The 20,224-nt window shown below is 35.6% G+C and overlaps 1 protein-coding gene across 1 annotated transcript in view; it reads left to right on the forward strand.

Moving 5' to 3' along the window:
• Positions 1 to 20,224, forward strand: part of DMD (dystrophin) — a 1,150,282-nt gene that overhangs the window by 369,471 nt on the left and 760,587 nt on the right. The window contains exons 17-18 of the mRNA XM_072848384.1: positions 9,447 to 9,570; positions 16,797 to 16,884. Coding sequence (XP_072704485.1) covers positions 9,447 to 9,570; positions 16,797 to 16,884 — 212 coding nt within the window. The remainder of the gene's footprint in view (positions 1 to 9,446; positions 9,571 to 16,796; positions 16,885 to 20,224) is intronic.

Below are 20,224 nucleotides of genomic sequence, written 5' to 3' on the forward strand. Positions count from 1 at the left end.
CCTCCCAGTGTCTTGTGCACCCCCAGCCCACTCGCTGGTGGGGTGGGGTGAGAAGCAGAAAAGGCCTTGACTCTGTGGCAGCACTGCTCAGCAGTAAATAAAACGTCCCTGTGTTATCAGCACTGTTTTCAGCACAAATCCAAAACATAGCCCCATACTAGCTACTATGAAGAGAATTAACTCTATCCCAGCCAAAACCAGCACAATAATATTAGTCTATGTTTTCCTTCTTGCTTGTATTCTTTTGATTTGACTTAATTCTGAAAGTAGAATTGGCAGGGTACAGCAGACTACAGACTTCTAAGTCATCATGCGACGAAACTGCTGGAGGGCAGGAATTGGCTGGATTATAGGAATTGTTTATGTTCAGAAATACCTTTTTTTATACAAACTGACAATTATAAATTCTTTAAGTGTTTTAGCTGTTGTCTGTCTAAAACATTACAACTAGCAAGGATATATATAAATTTGATAGATCCTTGTACAGAAAATAGGATACATTATCAAATTGGAGACTGTGGTTGCTTGCAGCTATATTATTGGCAGATCTGCTACCAAATTTAGAGTGTTAATGTTTTTTACCATTGCATACTAGGTTTCAAGGGGTTTTGATTTATGTTTTGTGCTATCTAAAAGATATTCATTCACCATATAAGTTCTCTTTAACTTTTGGATAACAGTCAAGATACGAACCTTGGAACAATCTGTAGTTCTCAGTCTTTGCCTAGGATGACTTTAGATAATTGAGTAAGTTGTGGTTTCTTATATAGACTTAAAATCAGAGTCCTTTTCATTGCTGCACAGATCAGATTTTTAGTTTGATCTGGTAGGAAAGAAAGCGGAATTCTAGCAGGATGAAGGGAGTTCATTGTTTAATACACTTTAATATGGTCTAACTAGCTGGAATATTGCCTTGTGTGCAGGAGTTACTAGATTTGTTTTAACAATGCAATCATACCATCATATGAGAACTAGTTCAGTATGACTGTTCACTGAATACCTGTGAGTGGACCTACAATATTGTAATGTGCAAAGTAAACGATGTTAGAAATGTCCACAGCTGTGCAGCAGGATGGATGATGGTTATACTCTCTGAAGGCAACATTTTTCCATTTAGATTATTTTTTTGGCATTTCTAACTGAACAGCCAAAAAAAGACTATGTACCTTTCCTCTCTAGAAAGTCCAAGCAGGTGTTGCGGAGCGGGAGGACGAGTCAATACATAGCTTCAGAGAAACACTTTGAGAGGAAACTTTGGGGAAGGAGTTTCAGCTTAGAATAATGGTTATTGTGCCTGCTTTTATTAAAACATAAAAATGCAGTCTTAGGACCTAATACATTTGACAGTATGCTGTTGTCTTTCTCCAGCATAATAAATTTATACTGAACATAAGCATAACAATGAGAGAAGAAAACTCATCTTAGAATTTGGGTGCTCAGCTAAAATGTCTATGTGCATTGGTGGCTAGGCACCTTTTTCATCAGTGCTTTTTTGCTGGGAGAACCTCATGGTTGTATTCCCAAACAGTCAGTCTGTTATTTTCTCGGTCCATTGTTGGCTGCAAGATCTTTCAGGTTTTTTGTGTATATTTAATTGTACCTACACCCAAGGACAAACAAAGCCATAGTACTGCATAGCTTTTGGTTTTTTAAATAAACTAAGAGAATGGGAGTTCTCAACCTACCTCTCCTACATTGTTCTATATTGTATGTGTGTGTATTTAAGTTCAAAATTTTCCCTGAGCACTTCATGACTGAGAGTTGATGATTCTGTACTGCTTAGTTTTTGTTTGATTAAAAAAACCCCAGCAATTATGGAATGCTTGCCAGCAGCTTCTGAAGGTGCATAACCAAAATGTATTGGCTGCTTTCTGCAGTCACAGTACAACACACTGCATGCTCTTGCCTGGTATTTTTGGGGTGGGTGGGGGGGAAGACACACTGGGGGTTGGGGCTTTTTGAGGTCGTGAATAATGCCTCCAGGTTTTGTCAGCTTCTTTCATCTATTCTCAAGCTTTAGTCAGCATTGTTGCTGTAAAAGAGTATGCCTGAAATAAATGCATCAGGCTCCATTGCCACATGTTTGGAAAGATTTTTGCTCCAGATTTGCTTTCCTGTGATCTAAATGTTTTAGAAAGACTAGAGGATGTCTTAAAGATGCACTGCACCTGCAGTGTGAATTGCTAGGTGCTTAGTTTCAAGGAGGAAGAAAAAGTAGTTTGGCTACTCTGTGAATATTGCATTAGTGGACTCTGTAAGAGTATGATCTCCAGGAGAAATGAGACCATACTCTTTAGAAGGAGTATGTTTCTCCAGGAGAAACAACGGATGGCTAAGATTGAAGCATCAAGCTTTTTAGAATGCTTTTTATTTTTACATTTCCAAGTGCTTTGGAAGGATTAGAAGTATGAGAGTCTCCATTTATACTGAAGAAATTGAGAGAAGCAATTTGACTTGTAGGCCAATAGCATACACAGGAATGAATGTCACATTTCCATTGCCCCAATTCACTGTGGCATAAATGCATGGGAAAGAAGCTGTTGATTTTTATTGCCTCCTAAAGCAACTTTTTACCATAAGTGGTGGAAAGCAGAGATAAGAAGCAGATTTCTTTTTTTTTTTTTTCCTTCCCCCTCCACCCCCCCAAAAAAAACCTAAAACTACCTCAAAGTAATACTTCAAAATGTCAGAATAATTCAGGCATGTGCTAAGTTCTGTTACTGGTCATAGGAAAACTCTTTTTCCCAAAGGAATTAATTTGAAACTGAGAAGGGGAAAATAATTGGAGCTGTATAATAAAGGTCTTGAAAGTATGTATTAGGCATTGGGACTAGAGATAAATATAACACAGCTGAAGTTTTAGGACAAAAAAACCCTGTAAATGGGAGAAGGGGTTGCAAGGTAACATTTTTATGGTATTTACATATTTTGGGAAAAATAAGTCAGTTGTGTAGCACAGAAAAATCTGAATATTAGTCTGTTCACAGTAGGTTTTTAAATAGCAAACGGGTTAGAGTTGCTTAACATTTAATTTAAACATATTTGTAATGTTAATGTTCTTGAATAATGTCCAAAGACAACTTTCTTTGCCATTTAGTAAATAACTTTGTACATACTTCCTAATGTTTCCAAGGAAAGTCTATTTGTCATAACATTATTATGAATATAATGTTAATCTTCAGATTTGAAAGAGACTTTATGCCCTTTGAAGAGAAAGGCATGTTAAAATAGGATAGTTGCTCCATCTAGTGTTTTTTTTATTTAACAAGTGTTAACATAACAATTTTTTGAAAAGAGAGTAGCCTTCATTTCTTTGAAAGTTATTATAATTGGGATTCTAATGCTTCATTACTTAGAAAAGTTTGGATTTTTGTAGAAAAATATATCAAAGGAAAAATTACAATGACTTACTCAAACTGGGTTTATGATACCTATTGTTTCAAATAGCCCAGTGCTGTCCAATTAATTATATTAGTCAGAACTAAATGCTGATTGTTTAGCACTTTTACAGCAACTCCATTGGGATATTTGACCCTTATCCTCTTATTGAAATGCAGCTTTTGGTCTTGTATTGTTATCTAACATTACTTAGCAAATCTAAAAAGAGGAAAGCCATGTCTTCAATTTTCCTGGTGGTCCTTGGTTTCAGTGTTATATCTGTGTAGCCAGCACCAGAGGAAAGGAAAAGGTGACTGAGACACAACAGGATAGTTTTCTGTTGTTTACAGGAGGAATCATTTATAAACATTTTCATTTAGAGTGTAAGAAGAGGTATGGGTATACTGAGGTCTGTAAACATGGACACTTTATAACTTCTTAGTGCTCATTGGTTTTTAACCCTTTATCCTATTTGTGAGGTGAGAAACGGCATAGTGACAAATACACTGAGAATATGTATTCTTCACGTTTAGTGTCTGAAATTACCTCCTGTATTACAGGAATGGTACAAGTTGGCACTCACTGGAAGTCATGATGACTGGATTTAAAACTGCCTTGCATCTCTAGCCACTGGCTGTTTGCTGAAGGCTAATGGTGTTAATGAACATACTCTACAACAACCTCTAGATTTTCATTTGTCTTAGCCTTAAGTTATTTGCTTACATATGAGAAATGCAGTGGATCTATAAGAATTTCTGCAAAGCATTCCATGTTACAGTTCAGGAATTACTGCTCAGGCTGAGGAAGTGGTAGGATGGATAGTTGGCTAAAGAAGGAGAACTGGGAGGCTAATAAGATGATACCAGTGAAGTTTCTGAAGGAGGTTTACACTTGGGATCAATCTAGTATTTTTTTTGATTCCTCGGTGTGCATTACAGAAATGTGCTGGTCATAATGTTGACGAGGCTAAACTGAATAGTATCACAAGTGTAGAAGGAGGTACAGAATATCATTCAGAAAGGAAATAAAATTATTTGAGGACTGAACTAAAAAAAAATAGGAAGGGAAAAATATTTATTAGGACAAATAAGCTGTTGAATTAGGTGATAAGAACAAGACTATTTATCAACTAACGGCTCATCAGCTACAAATATAGAGGAGGAAGACAGACAGCAGGGAATTAGTTCATCACAGAATAATTTTGCCAATGGGCATTGTATACTGCAAAGTTGTTCTTCGACACGTTCTAGGAGCTACAAGCTGGGGAACACCGCTGGTGAGCCTGGGCATTTCAGTCCAGCCATGCAAATACAGTAATTCAGTAATGTGGTTCTTGGATCAGAGTTGTATCATTCCCTGCCAGCTCAATGTGTAGGCAAATGGTCGTATGTCTGCCAAAGATACACAGTGGTGACATGCCCAGTGTGGATTTGTTTGGGGAGGGAAGGAAAAAATAAATGAGCAAAGGAAATTGTGAGGCACTTCCTATTTGTGGAAAGAATGAAGTCCTGAAACCACTGTCTAGTCATGGCAGCAGTAACACAGTAGCAGTTTCAAGATGAAATTTATTCAATTTAGAGAAAAGATGATACACTGTGATGGCCACGTGACAGCAGGGTACTTCACGACTTGTGTTCTTATGTGAACTTGTACAACATCCACATTGTTTGTATAAATATGTGGAAGGTCGGTGCATGCACATTACTTTGCTGTCATCATCTTACCATGGCAGTGTGTAAAAAAAAAAAGGCAAAATTATGAGTTTAAAATATACCATTGTCTTTTGCTGGATGATGTTGCCTGTGAGAACCACAATAGGCCTTTATAAGGTATATTTCGCAGTTGGAAGGTGTACAGTCAGTCAGCCTTTTGATTATTAATAAAAATCGTATTTGTTTTTATTGTGAAATATAAACAAATTAATACTTGCTGTTACTTAGTGGTTTCCAGAAGATATTTGATTAGACAGGGAGCTTGTTGTAGGACTTGAGTATCATACTGTGCTGGGTGTTTGGGTTAGAAATTCCATGCACAGAAAGAGAAAAACAAAATGCAACTAAGTTGTGAAGTGCCTTAAAGGTGGGGTTTATAGTGTATTAATACAGAAAAGGAAGGGAAAGCTAGAATGAGGTGTCATTTTTGAACAAATACATGTGATGATCTCAGCAAGAGAGTTTTGAGTGGGAATCTGAAGTGGGCATATGGCTTAGTATGATCCAGAAAATCAGTTTGTGGGGGACTTCCATGAAAATTTGAATGGCATGGATTAAAAATGTGAAGATGGTTTTTCAAACATGATCTGTAGTAAAAAGAGACTGTATTTGAACTCAGCTGACATGTGCTGGCCTGTAGAGATTGGGCAGTGAGAGCAGTAAAAGATAGTATCTCTCTTGTGGAACAGCAGAAGGAAAGACTAATTGGAAAACTAAACCATGAGTGCTGCATAAAGAATAAATCCTCTGCTGCAGATTGAATTTTTAGGTGGGGAGCAAGCTAACGTGCACATTAAAGTGAGGTAATTATTTAGAATTATTTTCTCAAGTGATTTGTTTTTAGTGTCTTCCATGGGTTTATTTTAACAAATTCTATATGCACTCAAATTTATTGGGTCAGAAAGGTAATATTGCATTACTTTTTTATGTCAAAAGTATTGTTGTATTTCGGAGATTTAAAGACTGTATTGATCCTTTGATATCAATCTAGAGTTAATATAGTTTGTAACTGCAGCTGTGCTCAGAAAGGAAATGTCCAATCATCATAGCGGAATGATTAAATGCCGTACTCTACCTGTATTTCCTGGTTTTATACAAGCTGAACATAAGAGAGAGAATATTTTTTTCCCAAGGTAATTGAAATATGTCTTTATGTTAAGGATATTTATGTGCTGCAAAAAGCTACTTATAAATAACTTTCATGTCTTTTAATCCTTTTCTGCCCCCTCTTTATAGCCCTGTTTTGGCCAGGAGGCTTTGTTTGTGGAGTTATATTTATCTCCAGAAGAAACTGCAAGTGACAGAGCAATCTGTTATCTGAGATCAGCTCTGTCAAGATGCTGTCTGCTGTGGCTAATACTTGCCACCATCAGATGAATCTCTGGGCCATGGGATGTGTTCCTGATTATTTTGTGTACTATCAAAACTGTTCCAAATTCTCCCATTCCTCTTCCAGGGGGGATGTTACAGAGTCAGGGGCTTAGTCCTTTTGTTTAAGAAATGAAGAAATTCTCACTGGTAAATGTTTTGCTCTGTCAATTTCCACCCTATACCAGGCTAATACCAGGCTATTCTTCAGAACGTTGGTCTCTGTGGTCCTACTTACCTGCAGCTGAGAATGGAGTGAACACCAGAAATAGTACAATTTTGCTTGCAGTCAAGGGAGTTTGGTACTGAGGGACTGGTAAACTCATCTCCGTTGTTATCAGATGTCTGATGTTCTGTGGTCATCTCCAGTTTACTGCTGCTTTGTGCCAGTGCTATAAAACATCCTAGTTGCCACAATAGCTGACAGCCACAAGAGAGCCAGCTTTAGCTATAGATTTAAGGTGAAAGAAGTGGTCATTACTTTCTTGGGTACTTTGCCTATATGGCTGCTGACCACAAAGGGGAGTGGGGAATGGAGAGCATGTTGGCAGCAGGGAGTGGCAACACTTTCCCTAACCTGGGCTGCTAGTTTTGGGGGACCGGTTTGTACAGTGCTTACTGAGTTTGAAGAAGCAAAGGTGGAGAGGGTGGCAGTCCCATATAGTTGAGAACCTGTAGGCTGACCAAATTCTGTCTTAACTGTTAAAACAGTTTCCCTTGTTTCTCATTTTGCCTGTGTTGCTGACAAGCACCGAACCAGATACTTGTGTGAAACAGAGGGCAGTACAGCATTATTACTGTGTCTTTTTTAAGGTACTTTTTGAAAAAAGTATACACTGGATCTGGGGACTTCCCTGTAGCTCAGCAATCCTCAAGTGTCATAACAGTCCTTAGGCAGCTGTTCTAATTTAACTAACCTAATGTATTCCTTACTGCGGACTTCAGGAACTCTACTTTGTCCTAGAGACTACTGGTAGAACTTCACATCACTGATCGTTCTTACATTAGACAGAGGTGTGACAATCATCATTAGATCTTAGATATAAATAATTTATATACAGAATTATATTAGGAAGTTCTATGAATTTGTTAGTTTTGGTTACAATCCAGCCCTTTAGCTTTAAAATTGGGTGTGCTGTACTTAAGCTGTGAACAGTCCTAAGTCATAGTTGCAAAAACATGCTTTCATCATTCTCCTGCTGAAATCAGTGGGATTAGATATGCAGTTAGTGCTTGCAACTTGAATACACAGTATTCCAGTTTTATATGGGAATACTGGATTTCATAGTTTTGCTGTCTCCTAGTCTTAAAATTTCCTGAGAACATTTATTAAATATGCAGTTATTATATGCAGAACAGAGGATAACATATTTCAATACTTACAATTTATTTAATGTCACATAGGATTTCTATAAATCCTTATTTCTATAAAGCTGAGGTAGGAATTTCAGGGATTAGAATCTGGTACCAGCACAGAGATTGCCTGAACCATCTGGGAATTTTCTTTTGTCTTCCACCTCTGAACTTATAATTCTTTATAAAATGAAGATTACTGCACCTTTCATTACTTCACAATCATATTTTTTCTCCTTTAATGAGTGTTCAAATAGTATTATTGGGAACTGCTTTATCAACATTATTCCTACTAGTTTATAATTTGAATATAGAATATTGGGCTGGGATTAAGACAGTGTGTGATTCTTCTTTCTTCTGCTTTCATTATTTATTACTCAATCTTCACACCGTGTTGTTAAATGAAGTCACAAAGATCACAGTAGAGAAGGAAAAAAAGGGAGGCATAAATACTAGATCAAACATGGAACTCTTACTTGTATTCAGTGTTAATTTCTGCATATGTAGATTTCTGTAGCACCTGATTTTACCTTACATCCTTATATTTTAGTTCTTTTATATATGGATTATATTGTTATAAAAGAATTAATTCCTCCAAAGATATAATTGTCATTCAAGTTCTTGTTTTTAGTAGATTTTTCAATTGTATGCAAATGATAGAACCTATATTTACAAAGCATACTGAAAGATACAGCTGATTCTTTTTTCTTAGGTCTTTCTGTTCTATTGCCTTCATTGTATTGCTGCAAAAGGAAAATCAGTTATAAACCAGATATAAATGTAAGAACATACAGTGCAATAAAGAAATGCAATCAAGAATGCAGTTCAGCACAACTGAGAAAAAAAATTGTCTCAAGCCTCTTGTTTTAAAAACTACATTAGATACTGAATCACAGTTTGATTTTTCTACACATCAGCAATTTAAATATCTGCATATGGTAACCTTAATTTTGAACTGCTACCTTCTGAATAGGTAACAAAAATTAAGATCAGTTTTAAAGGAGTTGATGAGAGAATGCAGACTGTAAGAAAAAAGGCTGTACAGTAAAAACTAGTTAATTTTTAATTTGCAGTTTCTAAAGTTTTAGCTGTAGGAAAATTATAATCTACTGTTGATTAGTAATTACATTCTACAACAAATTTGAGTCAATTTGAAGAGACTCTTGTCTAATGGTCAAATTTCCTGCTTGAGTATCCTTCATAATATCATCAGCACAAGCTGGGACAGAAATCTTACAGGTATGAAAGCTGCATTTGGTGAGCCAGATAAGCCTTACATCCTCAGCTGAGCCAACAGGGCTTGCAATACACTTTGCTCACTGTGAGAGCCACTTGTTTCATGTCTTCCAAAAACATCAGCTTGTAAATTTGGAATCCTTATTGTGAAATTTGTTGCATCAGTTCAGCTACCAAATCACGGTCTTAAAAGTGAAAAAGTGTTTCTATGTTTCCAGATTTTAGAGTGAATAGTTTTATGAGCTATCTAATGAAATATGGGGGGTTTTAAACTGTCTTTTGAGAGAAATTGCTGCTTATTCACTTGTTTAACCAACTAGTTAAACATGTTTACTCTCAATGCTATTTTCAGAAACTTCGTGGAAATGAAATATCTTATTGCACTTCTCTGTCTCTTAGGTTTGACTCGGATACAACAGAGCTCCATAGCTGGATGACCCGCTCAGAAGCAGTGCTTCAGAGTCCTGAGTTTGCAATATATCGAAAGGAAGGCAATCTCTCAGATCTCAGAGAAAGAGTCAATGTAGGAGAAAGTACTCGTATATATGTCTGTTAGTTTGTATTAGCTTGTCAAAGTGCTTTCAAAGTCCAAGTTTAAATGAGTTCAAATGTAGACTGACAAGCATTGATTGTCCATATGTACAAGAGAAATTTAGAAGTGCTCACTATTTCTGTAAATTTCCGATTTTGGCACCAAAATTGCTACACAGGCTGTCTGAATACAGAGATCTTTTTTTTATTCATACATACTCATATTTAGTTAAGGTATTCTAGATCCATTAAAGTCTTTGGTAAAGTTGAATCAAAGCCTATATATTATTTCTTAAATATGCACCATCATTCTATACTAACAGCTTAATTTTACATTATACGTGCATAAATTGAAGGATGTGAAAAGTGTCATCTTTTAGTGTATGCTAAAGAAAATCTGTATCTAATTCTTTTTACAGTGCTGTAAAATTTATATGAAAATTACTAGTCTCCACTTTATTTTTTTAGTCTATTGTAGTACCATGCCTGAACCAAAACCCGTTCTTTTCTACTTTTGGCAAAATGAATGATTCTGCACTGCTTAAGGAGTAGCTGTATTTGTGTATAAGTTTCACACACTCTGAATTTAGCCCTTGAAAACTAAACCATTACAAATTTTCTTCCATATTTAATTTTTGTAGATAGATGCAAAAATGCCTGTCTTTTCTGAGTAAGAGAAAGGGGAGTTCTTTTTTTGTAATTAGCTCTTATAGTATCATAGTATATCATGAAACTTCATTAAAATATATGGTGATACATACTCCTAGAACACAAACAGATGGAAAAAAGTTACTGTACTGAAGTTAGTTTTGATGCTGTTTTTTCTCACTGTCTGCTTGTCCATCATAAATCAGCTATGATAAGATTGAGGAGCACTGAATTTCGTGACTGTAAATATACATTATAAAATTTCATGTTAAATCATATTTTTCTTGCAATAATTTTAATTTAATTGTTAATGTTGTCATAATATTACTGCTAGTAAGTATTCCTTAGAATGTAATATCCTGAATTTAGTTCATGGCCCCACTTCATGTTATGTGAAGTATGCATAAAAATATATATATATATATATATATATATATATATATATATATATATATAATATTATATTATTATATAATATATATAATTTATATATATTATTTTTATATATATGTATAAATAGTATGCAGTATGCACAGAGAAGATTTGATGGGTTCAAATACTTCCATACTGGGGTAATGAGATTCATCTAATACATAAATAGATATACAGTTAATTTTGTGAGTGCTTCAGTCTTCATTGTAGGTAAAATTAAAAAAAAAAAAGAGGCATATTAAAAAAAGAAAATGCTCCTGTCTCCCCTTCATATATTCCCATCTTGAGGAACACAACAATTTCAAGGATGGCAAATTAGCTTGTCTTGACCTACATATTATGCTGGATACCTGCACTGTCAGGTTTCCCTAGCCAATATAATGTTCCACCTCATGTTGTCAGTTTCTAAGACTTCATAAAAGCATTAAAGGATCCAGGAGCCATGGTTCACCTTCCTCCTTCTTTCTTTTCTTTGCTTTCAAGGAGGTGGTGATTGCTGCAAGTAAAGGGGTGGAGGTAGGTGAACCAGAGACCCTCCTCTGGTCCCAGCTGGAGTTCCCAACAGCTCTTGCCTTGCCTTTGTTGGTGCTGAGGAAGAACATTGGGGCTGGGAGGCCACTACCTACCACATTTGTTCAGATCTCATTTAGGTTGGTGAAAACATACATAATACTGGAGGAAAAGAGAGGAAGGGAAAAGAGGTGTGGAAATTGACTAGTGCATGGGCATTGTAAGTTTGAATTCAAGACACTGCAGATAGCAGGAGATATTTCAGATGTTTCTTTGACCTCCTTGGAAATTGAATAACTGCGTGGTTAAGAAACCAATTTCCAGCTTCTTTACTGAAAAGTAGTGCAGCTAAAGGATCTGCTTTGTATCAAGAGGGGTTTGAGACAAACCAGTAACTCTAAATAGAAATAAGAGAAATGAACATGTATCCTTCATTAACATTGAAAATATTTTTAAAGACCAAGACTGGTTTTGATTTCATAGAGTATCACTGCTTTCAAAATGAACATTTTACTGAGAAAATCAAGTTACTGTAGAAGATTCTAGATGTGTTAAGGGAGAAAACATTCTGCTTCCATGTATTAATTTGATAGAGAGAACTCTGAAAGATGGCACTTGACAAGTACTACATGCATTCTGCGAGGAATGGTTTTCAGTTAATGGAAGTCTTTGTACACACTTTTCAAAAAAGAAAAAAAAAACCCAAGTTCTTAAAATGCCAGGTGTTAAAGCTTGTCCTAACATGACTTTTCCTGGTCTGGTCTCTGTCTCCATCCATAAAACTAGTAGCCAAAGCAGGAAGTACTTTCCAGTTCATTGATTTGAGCAGTTTCATTGTTCCTTGTTAACACTTTTTGTTTCTAATTCCCTCAAAATGAGCCTCGAATCAATGGAAAATAAGATAGTGTGGGTTTTAATATATTATAATCTGTAGTAAAGTTGTAGAAGACATATAAAAAAAGATGAAATGCCAAAAAGGAAAAGATATGTTAGTGATAATTGAAAAAGATTGTATTGTACTGACATACGTAGTCATACCCCTGTGTTGTACTTATATATGCATGCAGGCGACCACATACACATGCATGCAGAAGTCCCATCTTGCCCTTACTGGCTAGCATTTAGTTTTCTTCCTATATGACAATATATATATTGGTGTAGCACAGAACACCTGTGCTTGGCTGATGTCAGACGTACCATTTATTGCCTGCCACAGTAGGTGCTGAGTCCTAGGGCCTTTTTGTAAAGACTTTCTTTTCTGCTGTTCTTTTGAGGACAGGTTACTAGTTGGATGATTATTTTTCTTGTTGTGGCAGCTTGCTCCTACTCATCATTTTTCCTGGATGAGGGGTCACTTCCATATGATGTAGTGGAAGTGCATCTGCTGTATGATGGAGGGACACAGACTTCAGAAACAACAGCCACAAGGAAAGCTCTTTTGCCATCATTGATGATTCATCAAGTTCAAAAGCCTGCTTCCATCCCAGCTCAGAGGAGGCCTGGGGGAGACAGAGCCAAGAGCAGGCTGTATGAAATGCACTGACTGTGTTTGCTAAGCCAGCTGCTCTTCAGATACTGGCAGGAAATTAGCCTTTGGCAGATGTATTATGTAGATTGAATATATTAGACATGCACAAAAAGTCCATTCCTATGTCTGGGGAGAAGCAAAAATATTTATAGCCCTTCCCTGCTACAAAAGAAAGATATTTGCCTTACCTGGCCAGAGAGACGGGATGCCATAAGTATAGAAGTTTCACTGTGGAACAACCATACTACTCCTAAATAATTAAGACATCCAAACATTCATGATGTAAACTTCATTACGCTGCATCACACTGTTAACATTTTACAGTTAGTACATATATTTTATTAAAAAAAGACCTAAAAATGACTCAGACCTTTTTTTGTTTTTTCTTAAGCCATAATGAACTTTCAATATTGCAAGTTCAAATATATGAAGATTAAGGTGCAAAAAATTAAAACTTGCTAGATAGAAAATCCTGCTTAATAATAAGTCAGATTTGAGACTATACATCAATAAACTGGGAATAAAACTCCTTGAAAGGAGTTTCAGCTAGCCAAGAAGAAGCACTTAGAAATTCAGAATCAAAGGTAAACATATAATGAACAGATGTAAGGAAAAATGTCAGATATCCTAGACAATTAAATTTGTTCTCTTGGCATTCTCAAAAGCCCCATTCTCATTTGTTCGTTTTGTTTTAGTGACCTTTTTCAGACATGCTGTGTTGGGCCTGGGTATTTGAAAGCTGAATCACTGTCAGAGCCAGTGATGATAATGTTGCCATCTCCTGCCCTCGGGGGTAATTGGTCAGAGTCATAGGAAGTCAGGGATGACTGCTACCATGCATCCTTTCACAGAGCTTTCAAAGTAGGATGTTGATTTGATATGAATAACATTCTAATTCCTTGGACCATCAGTGTTTTCTAGGTTATGAAGTCATTAACTGCCAACTAAAATCTCAGGGTCAAATAAAATGCTCAGCATTGTGAAAATAGCCTCTTCACCTTTGGCTGGCATTTAGCTAAAGATGAATTTTTAGTGTTATTCAATCAGTTAAAACTAGGCTATTATACATTTGCATTGCCAGTTACAAAATAGTTCAAAAGAGAATTAGTCCCCGATTTGGTGAAAGCCTGTAAATGTAACCTTTTTTCTCATATTGGTGTATTTTTTCTGAAAAATCTCTTATAGAAAACAAAAAGAGTATAAAGAGGGAAAGTTATATATTTGCAAATATTTTGAAGTGACTTTGCAGCTACCACAACTTCTCATCAAAAAAAGTGTTGATTACTATGTACAGAATCTAAGAGTTTCAAAACTTCACAAACCTCTTCAAACTTATCCCAGTCTACTTTTGTCACAAATAAACCTGGATCTAGAGTCTTATCCCTTTTAGTAAAGGAAAAAATGAACAAAACAGAGCCAAAGAGAGAGATAAGAGCTGTTACAGGAGTCCTTCTCCCTTCGTTTCTAGACACTTTACATGTGCTTATGGAAATCCTTCTTCTGAGGGGCTTAAAAATCCAAGACACAGTTAGCAGGTTTGGCAAACAATGGCAGTGTGTACAGAGTAATGGCAGGAGTATGTGATTAGTACAATGAAGAAACTAGGGTGGATTTCCTCCTTTCTCCCCAGGTCAGGTAATTTGCCTTTGTATGAGGACCAAGATGACAATCTTTTCTCCTTTGGCTAGCATTGTGCTTTCTGTGTGGAAGCAGATGTCTTCCTGTAACCAGTGTTAGACCTTCATTTTTTTAATATATACTCATTACACAGAAATAAATGGAGAAAAGTAGTTGACAGAAAGTTTGATATGTACCAAATTTTCATGTTTATTTTTAAGGGCTTCGCATATAGTGCTTATATATTCTGTCAGGACTTGGAAACTTTAATCTTTCAGGAGAGAGGTGGACATTTATCCGCATTTTTCTGGACACAGTGTATTACTGGACACTGAAGGTTTCACTGCCACAAGCTTCAATGTCATAACATTTTTATATTTCAAAAAGCTAATTTTTAGTATATTTTAGGCGGTTTTTTATGATTCGTTTGTGCTCACTACAGTTGCACTCATGATAATTACGCATCTGTCATTCCAGACGGAGTAAAATTATTTTCAGTATATTTTAGTGTTTTTATGATTCCTTTGAGTTCTCTGTAGTTAGACTCATGCTAATTATACCTGGCATTATAGACAGAGTAGTATTAATTAAGATTCTATAAGAACTTTTGGAACTCCGCAGAGAATTAAAAGACTTGTTTTTTAAATTTGGAGACTATTGAAATTTTGCAGTGGAATGGTAGAAGATTTTACTGACCTACAAAAACTATAAATAATTAATACAGTCATCTTTAACACATTGGGATTAAATTTTGTAATCTTTCAGTGATAATTTAGGTATATATTAAAGATATGTTTATAAAATCCAAAATATTTCCATCCCTAATTCTTCTCTAAATATCCTTTCTTTATATATTTTATGTATACAAAATTGTATTATTGAAAGTGTTTGATAGAAGCTTTGGCATATTGTTAGAAAGCCTGCTGTTTAATCATTTCTATATACACAAATGAATGGCAGTTATAAGTAGGCTGTGGAAATGTGTGAATTTAACTGAAAGTCTCTCTTTAAAGTTCTGAGTGTCTCCTAACCTAGGAAAGTCTTCCAGGGAGCTGCTGCCTATTAAACTGAAGACGTTTTAAGCATCACACTTTAAAAGTTATTTTAAGAGAGTTTATTCAAAGGTGTTTATATTGCTTCCTCCTAAGCATAGCAATCTATTTGAAAAATAACATTTTCAAATGTAAGTTTGTAAGATTGTTCTACTAAATGCATTCTTAGACACCTAAGAAGCCTACTTGAGGTTTCTTTACAGTTGCAAGGAACCTTTTCACCCAAAGAGTCAAGTCACACAGAATACACCTTTCCTGTGGGAATAAACAAGGTGATCAGGAAGCCTAATGGGGTCAGCCAGACTGAGAAGCCATAGCCAGGGTTGTGTGTTATCTTCCCATACACGTTATGTAGGATTTGCAGTGCCATATCCTTTTGTATGTGTGTATCTGCTGCGATAAGGTGAGGGACTCTGATTTATGGGAGACTGTGTTGGTCAGGATCTCTGGGAGATATATAGTCTGTTTTATTTTTGGTATCGAATTTGGCTGTGGCCCTATGCTGCTTCTTTGGGCTTCTGATTTAGAGCTTCTAAATTACACCTAAATTATACAACTAAGTTACTTTAAAATCAACAGAGTGACTTCATGATGTTAATTATGAGACAGCATTGAGGGGCTGTCAGATCTAAAATTATTTCACTTTCCATCTGTATTGCTACCAACCCAAAATGAAATGAGAAACTTAGATTCCTACTATATCCTGAAACTTTAGCAGCTAGCCTTTACCAGCCATTACCAGCTAGCCTGAGTGCTAGCCTGAGCATGGGTGAGAAATTTTTGAGGACAGAAAGGTGAATTGAGAGTATTAGAGACAATACATAACTAGAAGCCTGTCTAATTCTGCACTTAATTCTCATTCTTACTTAGTACTTCATATGTGGATGTCTGCTATATATGTTCATATATATGTTAGATATCTACTTTAATATGCATTTTACAGGGGGCTTTTTGCCATCAAAAGAGTAAAGTAAGCAATCAAATGGTATATGGGTTCAATACTGTAGTGTGTTATGAAACCCTGTGGTTTGGTTAGCGTGCTCAATTCTTGCTGTTATCAATAGGAGCTGTGTGAGAAATGAGCAAATCCATTCCTCCACAAGGAATTTCTGTTGAACATACATTTTTATTCTGAATATCGGGCTTTGAATAGCTCTTAATTTGTGTGTCTTTTATTTGTCTGTAAAATACTGACATGTATCATTTGTCAACTCTGTTGTGTTCTGATTCTCAGTTTATGTATTTGACTTTATGACTGAATCCCTTCCTGATGGTATCTGGTACTTGCTGCTTTCATTGGAAACTGGGAGGCTGGCAGGGCAATATGACAGGTTAAATGGTCTCGAGAAATCAGAAGACATCCCTGAGATTAATTACTTTCTTCTTCAAAATCCCTCTGTTGAAATACTCACCTTTCCTGTCATGCTGCAGGCCATCCAGCGAGAAAAGCCTGAGAAGTACAGAAAACTGCAAGATGCCAGCAGATCAGCTGAAGCCCTGGTGGAACAGATGGTGAATGGTAATTACATGGGAGTTGATTTAGATAATCTTCTTAGCGATTTGATAAATGTGCAGGTTCATATTTATCACAAGAATTATATTAGCAAATACTGTCTAAATGGAACAGTAAAGTAATATTACCTTATATTTCTTTTATTATTTCTGAATGTTAAATCTGTTAATTAGAAAAGAGGAAAAAAGCTTACCACTTTAGTACCATGAAAAGAAATGTGTGTAAAACGTGCTCACAGTAATGAACTGTATATTAACAATCTGTTCTGCGCAGAGACTTAAGTTGTAATCTTATTTTCTGAGTATGCTAAGCTTTTGAAGGTACATTAACTCATCTGAGTTAGAAAGCTCTGAAGGCATTACTCTGAACAGTTTGAAAAAAGTGCTTTCTGGCTTATAATATACAATGTATGTTTTGTAATATACATATTGCTGTAATGTTCTGTATCATAGAAAATTTAAGATTTTACTGGGTTTTGGAAGAGATCTTTGGCATTCGGCTTTTCAAAGACAATAAATGTCAAAGCTTATACAACTCTTAAAAAATAAAATTAGTTGTAAGTTTTTTATTTTTATTACTGATTTAAAAAAAAATTATTCTTTTATGTCATTCTTTTGAACTTCTGGATATTTTTAAGGGAAAAAGAAAAACAAAAGAAAGGTAGATGGAAGTAAAATTGTAAGTCATGCCATCGTCCTTGATATTAAAGAATGTCTAACTTTGTAATAAAATATTAAGCAGGGGCCAACATCTGTCATACTGATGTGATTACCAGAAATATAGATGTTAAATACACTGAGCTTCAGAACATATATTTTATATTATGTTCTTATAATGAAGAACCAAGAATGTAATTGCTAAAAATGAAATGCTTGCAGTTTGAGGTACTAACTGGCCAAGCTAAACAAATTTGATGGAATCCTAAGATCATCTTGCTTAAGTATGAAGGTATAATATTTTAAAAGTGATCATATTTAATGTGTGGGACGTATTTAATTATCATTACCGTAACAACTGTTGCAAGGGTTCCCTTCCTAGGCTCAGTGAATAGACTGAAGGGAGTCTGGTAACATGTGCACCCTCTTTGAAATCATTTGGGCAGTTTTCCACAGCTGATCGTATAAAAAATTCTGTGAATTTTTTTGGACATGTTTTCTGCCTGGGAGAACTGGTTGTACAGGACTTTTAAGGCAGTATTTGAAATTTGTGTGCTGCCACATTGAGACTGTTATTTTGGGTAGAATCTGTCTAGGACACATTTAGCAGTGCACCACTCTTCCTTTGGCCACATGCAGACTTGCACCTCAAGAATTCCAGCTTCAATTTCTTTAGATTATATCGTACTTTCTGGTGACTAATTTTGGTTTTAGTTGCAGAACTTACTAGCACATTATATGTTACTTTTCTGGTACTGTACTATCTACCATGTCTAATATCAAGTAGATTAAGATTCTATCTTAAATATTCTCTTGTGGTTTTAACTTAAGGTTCTCTTTTTTTCTCCTTCAGTCCATGGGTCCATGCTTATTCATGGTTTATAGATGTTGTGATCTCGACTGTGGCTAGATGTGCATATAAATATTTCCAATATCTCCCAAATCACACCTTTTTTTAGGAAGCACATCTTCCAGTTGGGGTGCAAGCACTGGGTAGGCTAGCTAAGCCAGCATGACTTGATCTGTTCCCTATCAACTGCTCTGAGCTCTGTATCATGCCGTATGTCATGGTCGCCTTGGTAGCAAGAATATTCTAGCAAGGATGACAGGTTAGTTGCCTGTGAGAATGAAGATCCCTTTTTGTCATGGTTTTAGGGAAGAAACAATTCCTTTGAAAAGAGAAACAGTTCCTCTGGACTTGAAGCCTAAAATGTTTATGGGAATTTCAGCTACTCCACTGCTGCAAAGGCGGTTTGAAGAACAGTGTATGAAATGGTTAAATAATTCAGTAATCACCACCAGGTGGGAGCGGTAGAGAGTAGAATTAAATAATTAACATTAGTTGAGGAGAACTGTAAGATGATTTTAACAAAGAATTTGCAAATGGAATATCTTGCTAGGTGTTCAGAATTACGCTTTGAGTATAGAGGAAGTTAACTGTCATGTTCAGCCTTTGTACAGTTAAATACAACAAGTTTTCTGTTTGTCTTTTCTTCCAAATCATTATGATCTAATGCAATTGCAATTAATGGGATTACCTCTACATTGATATTGAACTAAAAGTTATGTAAAAAAAGTAACTCAATTTTAAACCTACATTTCAAACTGTAATAAATTTATGCAGCTTTATATTTTCCACAATAATCCAACTAAGTTTCTTTAGCCTTTGTGTGGCTTGTGGAAATTAATTTGGGACATACATTCTTAATCTCTGGTTTTGGGGGGAGTTTTTTGGTTGATTTCTGGATTCACTAAGAACAAGAAGAAAGGATGTAGCATAGGAAAGTTTTGCTGAATCTCCAAAATAAGGTTCAACAGACCAGACTGACTGTGCCTACATACCTTCCTCTTCTAATGCTGGAACTCTTTTCCATAACATGGGAAGGAACTGAAATTAATGTGCCTTTATGGATTTATGGAAGACACGCAGTTTAACATCTAGTGGAGGGAAGATGTACTATGTTATCTTGAATGAAAAACCTTTTTAACTGTCACAATTTACAAATCACAAATGATGATGCTCCCATCATTATTCTGTGTGGTACTTTCTTTAGGAAAACCAGTCAGTGATACAATTGATGATTGTCATGCATTTGCAGTGTAACTGTAATTAAAAGACTACACAAGGCAAACAGATTTAAGGCATAGATCAATTGTGAAGTCAAGTGATGACAATTTTAACTGCATTGTTATTTTTTACTTATTGTGTATCAATTAGATCTGGACTAATAATGATTAGACTCTTTAAGATTCCAGTTATGCTATCACTAAATTCTTGGCTTTACTTATATATAAGATGTGCTTCCTCTTTCCTCATAAACAAGATTCTGAATGTAACAGATGAAGAGCATAAAAAGATGAAGACCTCTGGTGGATTATAAGAGAGAGTTCAGAATGGTGGCGAATTTCATTGTTGTGTCATTTGTATTTATTTTCTTGCTTTTAATTTTACTGTGATAGGAGGGGGAATAAGTAAAAAATAGGATTCAAATTCTGGAGAGAATTGGATTGATTTATTTAGGGTTTCATTTATGTGTTCCTTAGCACAGAGGAAAATGTACTGAGGAAGTGTATTTATATAAGGCACTATTCTTGCCTTAAGTAAATGCTTTTGGCCATTGTCAGCAAAAGTATTTTGCACTAGAAAGAACTGCCATCGCACAGAGTGCAGCTGGTCTTGTGTTTGTAAG

This window comes from Ciconia boyciana, chromosome 1 (assembly GCF_034638445.1).
Source record: "Ciconia boyciana chromosome 1, ASM3463844v1, whole genome shotgun sequence".
Classification (NCBI taxonomy): Eukaryota; Metazoa; Chordata; class Aves; order Ciconiiformes; family Ciconiidae; genus Ciconia; species Ciconia boyciana.